Source organism: Nyctereutes procyonoides, unplaced genomic scaffold (assembly GCF_905146905.1).
Source record: "Nyctereutes procyonoides isolate TBG_1078 unplaced genomic scaffold, NYPRO_anot_genome, whole genome shotgun sequence".
In the NCBI taxonomy this organism is placed as follows: domain Eukaryota; kingdom Metazoa; phylum Chordata; class Mammalia; order Carnivora; family Canidae; genus Nyctereutes; species Nyctereutes procyonoides.
The window spans coordinates 1,973,818-1,988,703 of NW_026575032.1; the positions used below are offsets into that span (position 1 = coordinate 1,973,818).

Here is a 14,886-nt window from a genome sequence, read left to right on the forward strand (position 1 = left end):
ATCTAGTTCATATTTGGGAGCTAGATGAAAACATCAGACTTATACATTTAAGACAAAGTACATTGGTCTTAACCACATTTGTTAATCATCTATTATTGCATAATAAATGACCCCAAATCTGGTGGCTTATAACCTCAAACACAGTTTGTGTGGATCAGAAATCCAGGAGCAGTTTGGCTGGTGAATCTAACTTCACAGTTTTTCATAACATTGCAGTCAAGATGTTGGCTAAGGCTGCAGTCATCAGAGTGCTCAACGGGGTCTGGAAAATCTACTTCTAGCACATCCCATTCATATGGTGGACAAACTGGTGCTTTAGTTCCTCCTCTACTGGGCTGCTTGAGTGTTCTCATAACAAAGGAGCTAACTTTCCTTAAAAGGGGTGATCCAAAAGAGACAACATGGCTTAAAGTTGCAGTATCTTTTGTGGCTTAGCCTCAGAAGTCATAAACCATCACTTCCACAATATCATACTGAGCATACAGGTCAGCCTTATTCAGTGAAGGAGAGAACTACACAAGGGCATGGATATCAGGAGGCAAGGACCACTAGAAGCTATTTTGGAATCTGACTACCACACCACATGAATAAGACCTTATATATATAGTAGAATTAAAAAAGGGGGGCAGGGAGGAATATCAGACTGGGCAAGAATTAGTTCAAAATATTTCATTTGAGAGATGGAATTTGATGTATAAATCTTTAAAATAGCTAATAAACAATGCATATTTTTATATCACTTTCCAATTTACAAGTCACATCTATGCCCAGTAAGTGCAGGACAGATATTATTATCCCCATTTTATAAAGGAGGGAAGTGTAGATTCATAGAAGTTGAACTGCTTTACTAGGTTTACAAAACTAGTATATGTTGAGGGTAGAAACTTAAGCCAAAGTTAGCTAAGTCTTGGTTAACTATTATATCCATTCTACTCATGCAGAAATATTTGTTACATAGAAGGAAAAAGGGATGGCAGTCCATGTAGGGAAGCACTATAAAGATCTACAAGCTAAGAAGAGCAGGAACATAGGAAAGCCTGAAAAAATTTTTCCTCACTTACCACAAGATATTGTTGTACTTCTCTATGTCTTAAGTAGACAAAATAATGCTAAATGAGATACTAAACAAATTATAAACTTGAAAAACTGAAGCAACATTTGTGACCTAGAGCAAGTAGGAATAACTATTGTATTATATGCATCATAAATTATCTTTATATTCTTATATTAATATATCATATTTCTATCAATCTGCTATTTTTATTGCATTCTTGTATGGTTTAGGTATAAGGTGCTTCACCTGATTAAACTGTCATATGTAGTTTTCTCACAAAATTTCTCACAAAATTATTATATGTTGTATGGGAACTATTAAATTCACCTCACATTTGTAAATGTTCTAGCCAAAGGAAAAGGAAGTGGAGGAGTAAAAACAGCCAAATTATATGCTTGGGTGGCACTTCAATCATTGCCAGAAGAAATGGTTATTAGTCCCTGCCTATTAGACTTCCTGGAAAAAGCTCTGGAAACTATCCCAATTACACCAATTGAAAGGAATTATACAAGTAAGTATCCTCCTTAGATATTTACTTCCCCATCATAATTTTTTTTTCTATAGAAAGAACAAGCACAGAGTGCTTTGTGGGGGTGCTTAGGGAGGAGGAGAAAGAGAATCTTAAGCAGGCTCCATGCCCCAAACAGAGCCCAGCGTGGGCCTTGATTTCAGGATGCTGAGATCATGACCTGAGCTGAAATCAAGTCGGATACTCAACCGACTGAGCCGCCCAGGCACCATTCTATTACATAATACTTTCAAAATTCTATTTCTTAGAAGGATTTGTAATGCTATTATATATTATTATATAATATATTCAGTGATCAAGAATTATAAAACTGGGACACCTGGTGGCTCAATGGTTTGGCGCCTGCCTTCGGCCCAGGGTGTGATCCTGGAGACCTGGGATCGAGTCCCGCATTGGGCTCCCTGCATGGAGCCTGCTTCTCTCTCTCTGCCTCTCTCTCTCTCTGCCTGTGTCTCTGCCTCTCTCTCTGTATCTCTCATGAATAAATAAATAAAATCTTTTTAAAAAAAGAATTATAGAACTGAAAAAGAACTTGAGAAATCATCTAGTCCTTATTTACAAAAAAAGAAATTAAGTCCTGGTGAGATTAAATGATTTTCCCATGGCCACAGCTAGTTAATGACAAAATTAACATCCTTAATTCCTATATTAGCTTCCCTCTTGACTGGAAACTTCTTGAGGGTAAAGGCTTAATTTTCTTTGTACAGTGTTTGTTATAATAGCAGGGAAGTCAGAATTTGGAGCAAGAGGTTTGAATAGGGAAAGATGTATAGAATGATTGGCTATAGAAGTATGTTTCTGTGTGTTCATACCCCTGATATCAGCACTAGCATGAGAGAAAGGATCTTTTAATAAACAGTTTGCCCAGAGTGCCTGAGTGGCACAGTCGGTTAAGCATCCAACTATTGATTTTGGCTCAGGTCATGATCTGAGGGTCATGAGATGGAATCTTCCATCTGTGCTCCACACTGAGCATTGAATCTGCTTAAGATTCTCTCTCTCTCCCTCTCCTTCTGCTCCTCCCTATGTGCTCACTTGCATGCTCTAACACACTCTCTCAAAGAAATAAATAAATCTTTAAAAAACGAAATGTTTTGTCTATGGCCTAATAACAGAAATAAATATTTTAACAGCTGTCAGTTCACAAGATGAAGATATGGGACATTTTGAAATACCAGATCCTATGGAAGAATCGACAACATCATTAGTATCATCTTCAACATCTGCTTACTCTTCCTTCCCTGTAGATGTTGTGGTTTATGTACGAGTTCAGGTGATATATTTCATTTATTCCTTTTTATTTTAAAGAAAAATTTTTTCTTAAGTTTATTTGAATATTTCCACCATTATTTCCCTTGAAGTTTCTTTAACCTTGGGTTCGTGGATCTTTAGTATTACTTATGACTTAGAGACAGCCAGAACCTCTGGGAAATATATGTACAATTTTATGTATATATTTACTTTTCTGCTGAGGAGCTTCATAGATATTTGGGCCTTCAAAATCTCTTACTTTTTGGCAAAAATAAAAATGTGTAAGTTAAAGTTAAAACCTTTTTCTTTCTTTTTCTTTTTTCTTTTTTCTTTTTTTTTAGAATTTTATACCCTTTTTTATTATGGCACCTGTATTTCTTGCCATTATGGTCCTTTTTGGGCTAACATAAAGTGTAATTGAGATGTAAGTCACACATAAGTACCTTTGTTAAATTTTTGCTAACAAAAAGTTACAGAATTTCTATTTAATACTTTATTGTAAAATGCAGTCTTATCAGTAGCCCTTTGGTAGTGTATATTAGCATCTGATTGATTCCATTTATTAAAGAGGATTTGAAAACTACTTGTAACCAAACTTCAGGTTTCAGCTTACTTTCAACTAAAATTAGATAATCTCAAGAATAAAGCAACACTAATGGTCATCTGTCCAAATTGTTTTCTACAATAGCAGTTTGGCCAAAAGGGCTTCAGTCTGGAGTTTTGCATTAGCCTTTTGAATATATGATGAAATCATGTAATGGGTGAGGGCTTGAGAGTTTATAAAACTTGTATTATTACAATAGCATTTGTATATGCAACAGCTTTTTAAAAACTTTAGTATAGGAGGTATTATTTCCTTTAAGAAAAGGTTGATTATGAACAAGTATGTGAATATAGACATCTTTAATGTTCTGAATTATCTAAATGTCTAAATATGTATCACTTAGAGGTGACTTCTCAAATTTTTAAATTTTTTAAAATACCATTTTTAAATATATTTTAGTTAATATATCATGTATCTGAAAAAGCTAGGACATTAAACACAAAATCCTTTTTAAGTATCAAATAATTTGCAATATGGGGACTGAAATGGAAATTAATTGTATTTTTTAGAATCCAGTGTGAATTTTTTTAACTAATACCTAGTAAAAAACATTTTTCTTTTGGTTTTCTGCACTTGTTAGCCTTCACAGATCAAGTTTAGCTGTTTACCAGTATCAAGAGTAGAATGCATGCTAAAGCTGCCATCCTTGGACTTGGTGTTTTCCTCAAACCGTGGAGAGCTGGAGACTTTAGGGACTACATATCCCACAGAGACTTTATCCCCTGGAGGTAATACTACTCAGAGTGGAACAAAGACCTCTGCAGGCAAATCTGGAATACCAGGTATAGAAATGCTCTTTTATTCCACTGTTATAAAGCCAAATATTGTTTTTAAATAAATATTTTAATAGTAATTAGTATATATTTCTAAAAAATTAAATTTGGGAAAGGAGAATATTTGAGAATTAGAGTATTTATAGAAGAATATATAGAGATCAACTTTTTTTAGTATATTTTGGTATGAGTGAATGGCAGTTGGATAGCATTTTTTGATTGGCTTGAATATACGCATAACAAGCACTATGAAATAACTATCATACATTTAAGTATCTTTGAATGCTTTATTTTATGCTCTGTTTTTACATTTAAGAGCAATCAGTCTTACAAATGGAAAATAAGAGATATATTATCTTGCAAGAATTTATCACAGTAAATTGAAGTTGTATGAGGTGTAGTTTATGTGTTTGTGTATTTAATTATAATTTTATATATATGTGTGTGTTTGTTTATTGATAAATTTTGTTGCCTAACTCAAATGTTTATATCATGAAAGGTTTTGTTTTTAAAATACAACCAATGATTTCCTGGTAAGATAGTCACTGTTCACTGTATTAAAGCTTAGTGTCATTTCTGCCCTAAAAATCAGAGAGAGATCACATATGCAAATGATAAAGATTTATTGAAGACTCTTAAAGAGACTGGAATGTATGAAAATTGATAAGAAGAGAACTCTTAAAACAGTGGTTCATAACTGCGGTAAAAAGCCCCCAAGTGATATTTCGCAATGTCAGAAGACACTGAAAAATGGCTAAAGCAAAACATTTGCTTTGCTGTATGAATCTTTGAAAGTCTTCCTCATAAAATATGAAAACAAAAAGTTGACATTTTAGAAATAAATTTTTGCTAATGATTGCCTACTGTCACACTTACCTCCAAAATATTGCTCTTTGGGACGCCTGGGTGGCTCAGTGGATGAGTCTCTGCCTTTGGCTCAGGGCCTGTCCCGGGATCGAGTCCCACACCCGGCTCCCCGCATGGAGCCTGCTTCTCCCTCTGCCAGTATCTCTGCCCCTCTCTCTTTCTCTGTGTCTCTCATGAATAAATAAATAAAATCTTTAAAAAGATATATTGCTGGGATCCCTGGGTGGCGCAGCGGTTTGGCGCCTGCCTTTGGCCCAGGGCGCGATCCTGGAGACCCGGGATCGAATCCCACATCGGGCTCCCGGTGCATGGAGCCTGCTTCTCCCTCTGCCTGTGTCTCTGCCTCTCTCTCTTTCTCTCTGTGTGACTATCATAAATAAATAAAAATCAAAAAAAAAAAAAAAGATATATTGCTGTTGGAATTGTGTTGTAGTTTATAAAAAATTGGAGTGGTAGTGTCATTTTTTGAAAATATTCTTTGATTATAAAATTAACTCACTGTTCACTATAGAGGTTAAAGAAAACAAGAGTGCTAAAAATGAAAATAATATTCTTTTATTGTAGATAACCAGTAGTATCACTTCCTGCCTACTCTCCAGCATTTTTATAGATACAGTCCTCTTCCCAGGCAAAATTTAAATATGATCTCTTTTATGTATCTTTTGAAAAGTTAAAGTACAGGTTTTCCCAAACTATTAAATACTCATCTCTAAAATAACTTTACAAAATTTTTTTAAAAAATTAATGATAGGGATGATATTCCATCATTTTGATCATTTAAGACTCCCCAGGCTTTTTGTTTTCTATTTTGTAAATAATATTGAGATGAATATCTTTGTATATAAATCAGCATCCTTAGGATAAATTCTTAAAAGTGGAATTCCTAAATCAGAAAGAATGAACATTTTTAAAGTGTTTGATAGTTTTACTCTTCCAGTGAATATAAGATGTCTGCATTCTCACCACAGTGTGCGTAGACTGCAAGCTCACTGTATTCTTCCCAACATTATGCTTTAAATTTATTTTTAATCATTGTTAATGTGATGGACTGAAATGAGGTTTTATTTTGTGTGTTATTTCCATATTGGCTAAGGAGAGAGGGAGATAAATATGCCCCTGTCCATTTCTCTGTTGGGAGAATCACTTGTTTTCTTAATGACAAAATGTCACAAATTACTGACACTTTTAGTTATTAGAATAGTAAATATATGTACCGTGCTAACTATATGTAGTGAAAGGAGTATGAAATGAACAACTAGGGGTGCATGGGTGGCTCAGTAGTTGAGCGTCTGCCTTTGGCTCAGGTCATGATCCTGAGATCCTAGGATCTAAGTCCCACATTGGGCTCCTCGTGGGGAGCCTGCTTCTCCCTCTGCCTATGTCTCCGCCTCTCTCTCTGTGTCTCTCATGAATTAATAAATCTTTAAAAAAGAGAAAGGAATGAGCAACTATTTTTATGTCCACATTTTGATTCTTTATAAAATAAAAAAATGAAGTAGCATCCCTCATTTTATTATTGTAAAACATGCAAGAAGAATTATGATGAGAATAAATGTATAAGAAGTATAGGTTATGACAATATCCATTCTTTAAAAGGATCTTTATTGAACTTTACTGGTTTCCAGGTCAGTGCTGGGGGTTGAATAGATGGTAGTGAACCTAGCTAGCAGATATAATTCTGCTGATGTGGAACCTAAGTTAAATCTGGTAAAACAGACAATAAGCAAACTAGCATATTTTAAATGTGGAGTAGGTGAGTATGAGTTAGCCAAGCAGAGAGTTGGGATGATGAACACTTTAATTAGAGAATACAAAATCCATGAAGCAAGAAAGAATTTGACAAGTTTAAAAAACAAATACAAAGAAGTAGTGTAAGTGGAATGTGGCAAACAAAGGTAGATTGGTATGAAAAAGATTTAGAGAGATGGGAAAGAGCCAGATCATGTGGCTTAAACATGAGGACACTTGCTTCTTCCCAGAGAAAGATCTTTACCTTTCTGCATTTGTCTACCTTGCTCTGTTTCTACTGCTTGGTACTTAAATGTGGACTCTGGTTATACTATTTAGATGTTTTATAGTTTGTTTTCTTCCCCCTTCACTTAAGCCCCAACTATTCTGTGCCTCTTCCACTGCTTACTTCCAGTAGAGCAAAGAAGAAAAGAAACAGGAAACCATGGAGTTAGCCAATCATATGTCTAAATAATTGTTTCAAAGATGAGCAAAGTATTCAACCCTGGTTAATAGAATAAATTAATTGAAAAGTAAATCTAAATATTTTGATTTCAAGGTTTTAGATCTATTGATCAATTAATGTTTGAATATTTCCATTTTAATTTCAAGTCTTGTTTGTCTCTTAAGAATATATTAAGTGACAGGCTTTTAAAATTTCCTGTGGCTTATAAATATTTTGGATTTCTTGTGTTCACTATAGGTTCATCAGGCCTAGGCAGCCCTCTTGGCAGAAGTCGACATAGTAGTAGTCAATCGGATCTGACCAGTTCTAGCAGCAGTTCATCTGGTTTGAGCTTCACTGCATGCATGTCTGACTTTTCCCTTTACGTGTTTCATCCATATGGAGCAGGGAAACAAAAAACTGCTGTTTCTGGGCTCACACCTGGATCCGGAGGACTAGGTATACTTAGAGTGTTTTCATTTTTTTGAATTTATAGCACTTTTTCAAGCTTTGATCTTTTCAGAAATCATAATAACTTTAATAATGGATATAAAACAAGATCAGAAACTTTATTTTTCCTCTTAGTAGTATCAATCCTGTCTCTACAGAAGTAGAACTATGAAATAAAGAATTCAGATGAATTAATTAAACAAGAATTTTAAAACAATATTTTGTAAGTGACATATGCAGCACAATACTCTTTAGATTTAAGTGGAAATTTATGTTACTTAAATGTTTAAATGTTTCACCAAATCATTATTTGTGGAAATTTTATTCTACAAATAATAAGTTTTTAAAGTATGTACATCACATCTGTCAATTTTAAATGAACCACCTTCTGCTGTTGCTTCTTCTCCTTCTTGCCATTATTTAACCAACTTAAATTTCACTGTCATTTTAAAGGCAGATTTACCACTAAAAATTTATGAGATGTTGATACTAGCGAATGTCTCTTGATTTACTTAGAGAAATAACAAAAACATACTCCATGTCAATGCTAGTTTTTGTTGGAGAAATGTGAAAATCATTACTATTATTTATGGGCTGATACTATTAAACTATTGTTAAGAATACTAGTGCTCATTAGATCATTCTTCTTAAATTTTTACCTCACTTAAAGTGATTTTAATTGATGTCATATTCCAGTGTATTAGATAATTCATGAAACTAGATAGTTGCATATACATATATACATATATGTGTGTGTGTATGTCATGTTTTGTGTTTGTTTTAAAGGGAATGTGGATGAAGAACCCACTTCAGTCACTGGTCGAAAAGACTCACTCAGTATAAACCTTGAATTTGTGAAAGTGAGTTTGTCTCGGATAAGGCGTTCAGGAGGAGCCTCATTTTTTGAAAATCAGTCTGTAAGCAAGTCTGCAAGCAAAATGGACACTACACTAATCAATATATCTGGTACTTAATTGTATAGTTATAGTTTCTTAATTAAGATACTGTTTTTCAGAATTAAGAGCCTCTTTTTTAATTGTTTAAATATTAAATACATTTAATAATGTTAAGCTTTTAGTGATGATTTAAGTAGAGGAATAATAGTCTAGGCCAATGTGCTATCTCATTCAAAGTAAAAAGTGTTAAGAATATGATTTCTAGATAAATGCATAGAAATATCACCCAAAGGCCAAAATATGCCTAGTTAAATCACTGAAAAATGCTTCTTTTCTTTACTTCTCTACCATGAATTGGTAAAATTCCTGTTTTTCCATTAGCTAAGTTTTCTGATTATAAATTCTTAAAACACTAATAAGGATAAGGTTTAAAAAATTTGTACTTGGTGTTGTAAGATCTTAAATTGTTGTACATGTGTATTGCTAGCTTTATAAATACCTATGGGCAAATCATTTGCTTATTTTCTTTATATTGCAATCTGATTATTTAAAATTAAATGCATGTGGAACATTTTGAATTCAGAGTACTATGGGAGTGAAAACTTTTAAAGGTATTGTACAAATATAGTAAGTACACTTACAGCTAATATTCATTCAACAAATATACACTGAACCCATACTTTACAGTGAAGTTGTGTTGGAACTCTGCTAGATGATTCAGGAAACTGGCCTGAATAAGGAAAGGTCTTACAAGTAGACAAATGACAGTGCAGTGTGATTAATGCTGTAATGGAGGTTTATATAAAGAGAAAGAAACAGATTGTTTTATTCAGGAGATCAGAGAAGGCTTCATAAAAGAAATGATATTTGGCTAGATCTTCAAAATTCTGTAAAAAAAATTCTTGGCTATAGCAACATGTTATTTAATGATACAGAAGCATCAAAACGTATGCTGTAGGATCATAACTTGGTTCACTCAAACAAAGCATAGGTATAACTGAACATTTAACTGGTTGTACAGTTCAGTGTCCCAAGGGAGAGAGGAATTGACTAGAGGTAAAGCTGGTAAAACAGACAAGGACTAAATTGTTGGGAGACTTGTATGCCAGGCTAAAGAACAAGGATTTTGATCCTTTGGGTGATGAAAAGCCATAGGAGGTTTTCAAGAAATGTGATGACAACAATTGGACCTATATATTTACAAAACATTCAAAATTCTTACAAAAGGGGCTGTATTGGTCCTTCTGACTTTTTTGTTGTTGTTCACCATAGCCTGTATGGCTATTCACTAGGATAACAGGGAAGGGTAATTCATACACTTTAGTTCCCTTTCCCACAATTTACAAGTATGAGAGAGCTAGGGGCACTTTTAGGCCTGGTCTGGTTTCCCTTTATAAAAAGAGGTGACTGCATCTCACAGGGCCTAAGGGGGGTAGTTCTCCAGTGGAAATGAGAAAATGATGTTCTCCCAGCAGTCAGCTTTAGATTTGGGGAAGAAGCAAAACAAAAACCCATGGGATCTCAATTGTGAGCTCTTCCCATGTTCCTTAAGCATACCAAATAGTAGCACATACACATTTTCAACAACTTTGTGATTTTTCAGGGTCCCCTGTCCACGTTAAAAAAATAAGTTACACAATAAGAAAAAAAAGATAAAGATAACAGCACTGTTAAAGATAACAGCACTGTATTGTACACTTAAAAATCTGTGAAGACAAAGAAAAATTTGTGGAGATAGTAGATCTCATTTTAAGTGTTCTTACCATACACATAGAAATTGTATATGGATTATAAAATAACGTTTACATTTTAAAAAAGAAATGAGATGATGCTTCAGATTGGTGTTTTAGAAAGAGTCGATGGCAGCATGAAAAATGGGAGAGATGCTTGCAAAGGCTGTTTAGACCAAGCAATAGGGAGTGAAGCCCTGAACTATAACAATAAAAAAGAAGAAGGAATGGTTTTAAGAGAAATAGAATCCACAACCTCGAGGACAAGTTGTATAAGGTGTGGAGGAGACAAGGATGCGACAAGTTTCTAGCTTAGATGACTGGAGGGACAATGGAACATAATTAACTTAGAAAATAAGAAAGTTCCTAATAGGACATTTAGGTGGAGAATCTAGTAGATAATTGGCTGATGGGCTATCTGGATATGGACTCAGGCTGAAACAAAAATGTTGATGTGGGAAACATTGGTGGGTAAATCCTTACAGAAGCTATGGTGGAGGAATAGGAGAGCATGAAGGAAATGCAGAAGCAGAAGAGTGCTCAGAGTAGAGCCCCAAGAAGTGGCCATCAGAATTCTTCAGACTGACAAGTCACTGCTCTTTGTCTAAAAGGAAAAAAGTAGTTCTTGCCACAGACTTTGTGTTTTGCAACTACTTTTGAGGAAGTTTGTGTTCCTGCCCATCCTGATTATTCAGTCTCCATATTTGAGAAAAGCAGTTAAAGTTGAAAGCTGTCAATAAGTCTGATCTTTAGAACCGCTCAGCATTTCAAGATAAAGTAGTAACAGAATTCCAAGTTGCCCTCACCTCAAAAAATGAAATGAGAAAAAAATAAAATAAAAAATGAAATGAGAGTAGTGTAAAAATGTGCTATTTGTATCATTTGTGGAAGGAACAAATATTTTCACTTACTAATCATACCATGTAACTTATTTTGATATTTCACTAATTATAACATAATTCAGTTATGTGTCATATTATACCTGCCATGTGACAATATTAAAGGTTTTGAAATCTGTTCTAACAGATTTTATTTATATATGTATCAGCTGTATGTGATATAGGGTCTGCCTCCTTTAAATATGATATGCGTCGACTCAGTGAAATTCTGGCATTTCCAAGAGCCTGGTATAGGAGAAGTATCGCAAGACGACTATTCCTTGGGGACCAAACTATAAACTTGCCAAGTAAGCTTGTTATGTAATTATAATTATACTTAGGTTACCTTTTGTTTTGGTTACGGTAGTAACAAAAACCCAAACAGTTCATTCATTCAACATATGTCTGCTGAGTGCCTCTAATGTGGTAACCACTGCGAATACAGTAGTATTGGAGATCACAAAAAGCTTACTCTCTTAGAGATTATTCAGCTGATTTATATTCTATAATGATTATTCTGTAATCTGTAAATCTGGAAATGCAGAAATACCATCTAATCATCCAAGTTAATCATGGTTAATTAAGCATGGAAAACGGAAGATGTTGGGGATATGCTACTACCCTGCCTGCATTTTTCTCTTAGATATTGTTGTAGTACCATACTGTATAAGTGAAAGGTAGAGTTAGCATGATACGGCAGAAAATATTAGAAATCCAAGTTTGAGTCTATCCCTTATTTGTTTTTTTGAGAGAGAAAGCACGCAGGCTTGCATGACCTGGGGGCACAGGAGGGGTAGAAGGAGAAGAGAGAGAATCCCAAGCAAGCTCCCTGCCCAGCATGAAGCCTAATGCAGGGCTGAATCTCAGGACCTTGAGATCATGACCTGACTGAGATCAAGAGTCAGATGCTTAACCAACTAAGCCACCCAGGCACCCCTCTATTCCCTTATTTGTAAAATGAAAAGGGAATAACTGCATTGCTCTTCTCATGAATTTCCATGAGAATTAAATGAAATAGCATGCTGGAATGTACTTTGCAAACCATAAATTGCTGTCCAGTTCTCAAATTAGAAATGGTAGAGTGGTGAAATTTCTTATAACATGGAGATTTTACCCTGGCTAACTTTGTTTCTGCTTTTCTAATAGCATCTGGCCCAGGGACACCTGACTCCATTGAAGGAGTAAGCCAACATCTTTCCCCTGAATCATCAAGAAAAGCTTACTGCAGGACCTGGGAGCAGCCTAGTCAGTCAGCCTCCTTCACACATATGCCTCAATCACCTAATGTGTTCAATGAGCACATGACAAACAGCACCATGTCACCAGGGACAGCAGCACAGAGCCTAAAATCCCCAGCTTCCATAAGATCAAGGAGTGTGTCTGATTCTTCAGTTCCCCGAAGAGGTAACACTGCTCCCTTTGTTATCAGTATCCTTCCAGTGCCCCCAAGATAAAAATCTTATTTGTTACTCCCAGATTCCTGCCTTAACTGTAGGAAAATATATCCTTGCAGATTTTTATGGAAGATAGGGGGTGGGAATACCCAAAACTAAACACTTCAAAGTACTTGCCAGAAGAGAGAGCTGGATGGCTAGTAGCTTTGAAAAAGGAAAGGAAAAGAGGAATGAGCATATTGTTAGTTTGTTCTACATGGTACAGTTAGAAGTAAAAACAAACCTACAATGTTGTAAAAGATGTTTGATTTAGAAAAAGTTGATTTTTTTTCTGAATGTCAGACCCATTTATGAAAAAGTTAGTCTTTGATATTCATCCATTCAGTCATTCTTTTATTCAGCTAGTGTTTTTTGAACTCTTTTTTGTGCTCAGAACTCTACTTGTGTCTGAACATATAAAAATGATATAGTTCATGTCACAAGCTTAGAGTGTAATGAGTAAATGTAGGATTCAGGATACACACTGACCCACAGGAACCCCAGCAGACCGGTGCCTCAGTAGGTGTCTGCATTTCAGAATAGTCCCTGCCTTCAAGTCTTTTATTTGGTAGCAGCAGCTATGATTTTCTCCTTTGTAAAGAAAATCCTAGGGTGATGATCTGTGCTGTATTATTCCATGCATACCAGAATTTCCTCATATAGAATGAAGATCATACAGACCTTTATGAGCCTTTTCAGGAAGACTGCCTGCCCTTACTAAACATTCAGTCAAATTGTAGCTGGTATTTTAGAGGCTACATGACAGCCATTAACTGTTAGGTTTTAATTAAGAATACCATATTTTTATTTTGGGGATTATAGTGATAAGAATGGTAATTTTTAATTGCCTGAGCATCTATGTGAATGAATGTGCATTTGATTTTTCTTTTTTTAGATTCACTTTCAAAAACATCAACTCCTTTTAACAAATCAAACAAAGCAGCAAGCCAACAAGGGACCCCATGGGAAACATTGGTCGTATTTGCCATCAACTTGAAGCAATTAAATGTTCAAATGAATATGAGTAATGTAATGGGAAATACAACGTAAGCTATTCAGATACAAGGAAAATTAGTCATTAGTTGTGATTTTTCTTATGTTGTAGTAAAGCAATTTAAAACCTTTTTAAAGGATCCCTGGGTGGCGCAGCGGTTTGGCGCCTGCCTTTGACCCAGGGCGCGATCCTGGAGACCCGGGATCGAATCCCACGTTGGGTTCTGGTGCATGGAGCCTGCTTCTCCCTCTGCCTGTGTCTCTGCCTCTCTCTCTCTCTCTCTATCATAAATAAATAAAAATTAAAAAAAAACCTTTTTAATACTGAAATGTTTGAGACAGTAGAAAAAAGCTGTAAGTTTCTTTATTTTGAAAATGGCTTTATTCTAAAAGTACTGTAATATAAAGTGGCATGGAATATAGTATTCTAAAAAGAAAATTATAAGGAAAACAGTGTAATTTGCTACGAAGAAAGCTTTATTATCAATATTCAAACATTTACCACAGTTTTTATAAGAAATATTTTGTTAAACTTTTAAAAAATCCTCTCATTCCTGTTTTAACTTATGACATTGAAAACTATATGTCTACTTAATAACCCTTTTTCTTTTTTCCAGTTGGACAACTAGTGGTTTGAAGAGCCAGGGCCGTCTGTCAGTAGGAAGTAATCGAGATCGAGAGATAAGCATGTCTGTTGGTCTGGGAAGATCACAGTTGGATTCTAAAGGAGGAGTAGTTGGAGGGACCATAGATGTCAATGCTTTGGAGATGGTTGGTATGTTGAAGCAACTGAAAACAGGTTTTTGAAAATTAATTTTGATAAGTTTTCCCCATGATGCATTTTTATGAAAAGTAATTATTTTGTTTCTCTTTTAGCTCATATTTCTGAACATCCAAATCAGCAACCTAGTCACAAAATTCAGATTACTATGGGTTCTACTGAAGCTCGAGTTGATTACATGGGCTCAAGTATCCTCATGGGTATCTTCAGTAATGCAGATCTCAAGCTTCAGGATGAATGGAAAGTAAACCTGTATAATACACTGGATTCGAGCATGACTGATAAAAGGTATTTAGTAAAATGTTACTTTTAGATATTTTCTATGACTGCTCTTAATATGTTTTTTTCTTATCCAGTGAGAAACAATTCATTTTTCTTACAAAATGATTTTATATTATGCAACTAATATGAATGAAAAATCTGGGTGGAGAAGGGAATTTTTCTTGTTGTTTAGCTATCTTCTATAAGATATAT

General features: G+C 34.8%; 1 protein-coding gene across 7 annotated transcripts in view; it reads left to right on the top strand.

The window, feature by feature from the left end:
- Window positions 1–14,886, top strand: part of BLTP1 (bridge-like lipid transfer protein family member 1) — a 203,403-nt gene that overhangs the window by 176,167 nt on the left and 12,350 nt on the right. For all 7 annotated transcript variants that reach the window (XM_055316940.1, XM_055316944.1, XM_055316946.1 and 4 more), the window contains 10 exons: window positions 1,404–1,565; window positions 2,717–2,856; window positions 4,019–4,220; window positions 7,510–7,710; window positions 8,488–8,667; window positions 11,376–11,513; window positions 12,352–12,609; window positions 13,534–13,684; window positions 14,249–14,406; window positions 14,508–14,700. In XM_055316940.1, coding sequence (XP_055172915.1) covers window positions 1,404–1,565; window positions 2,717–2,856; window positions 4,019–4,220; window positions 7,510–7,710; window positions 8,488–8,667; window positions 11,376–11,513; window positions 12,352–12,609; window positions 13,534–13,684; window positions 14,249–14,406; window positions 14,508–14,700 — 1,783 coding nt within the window. The remainder of the gene's footprint in view (window positions 1–1,403; window positions 1,566–2,716; window positions 2,857–4,018; window positions 4,221–7,509; window positions 7,711–8,487; window positions 8,668–11,375; window positions 11,514–12,351; window positions 12,610–13,533; window positions 13,685–14,248; window positions 14,407–14,507; window positions 14,701–14,886) is intronic.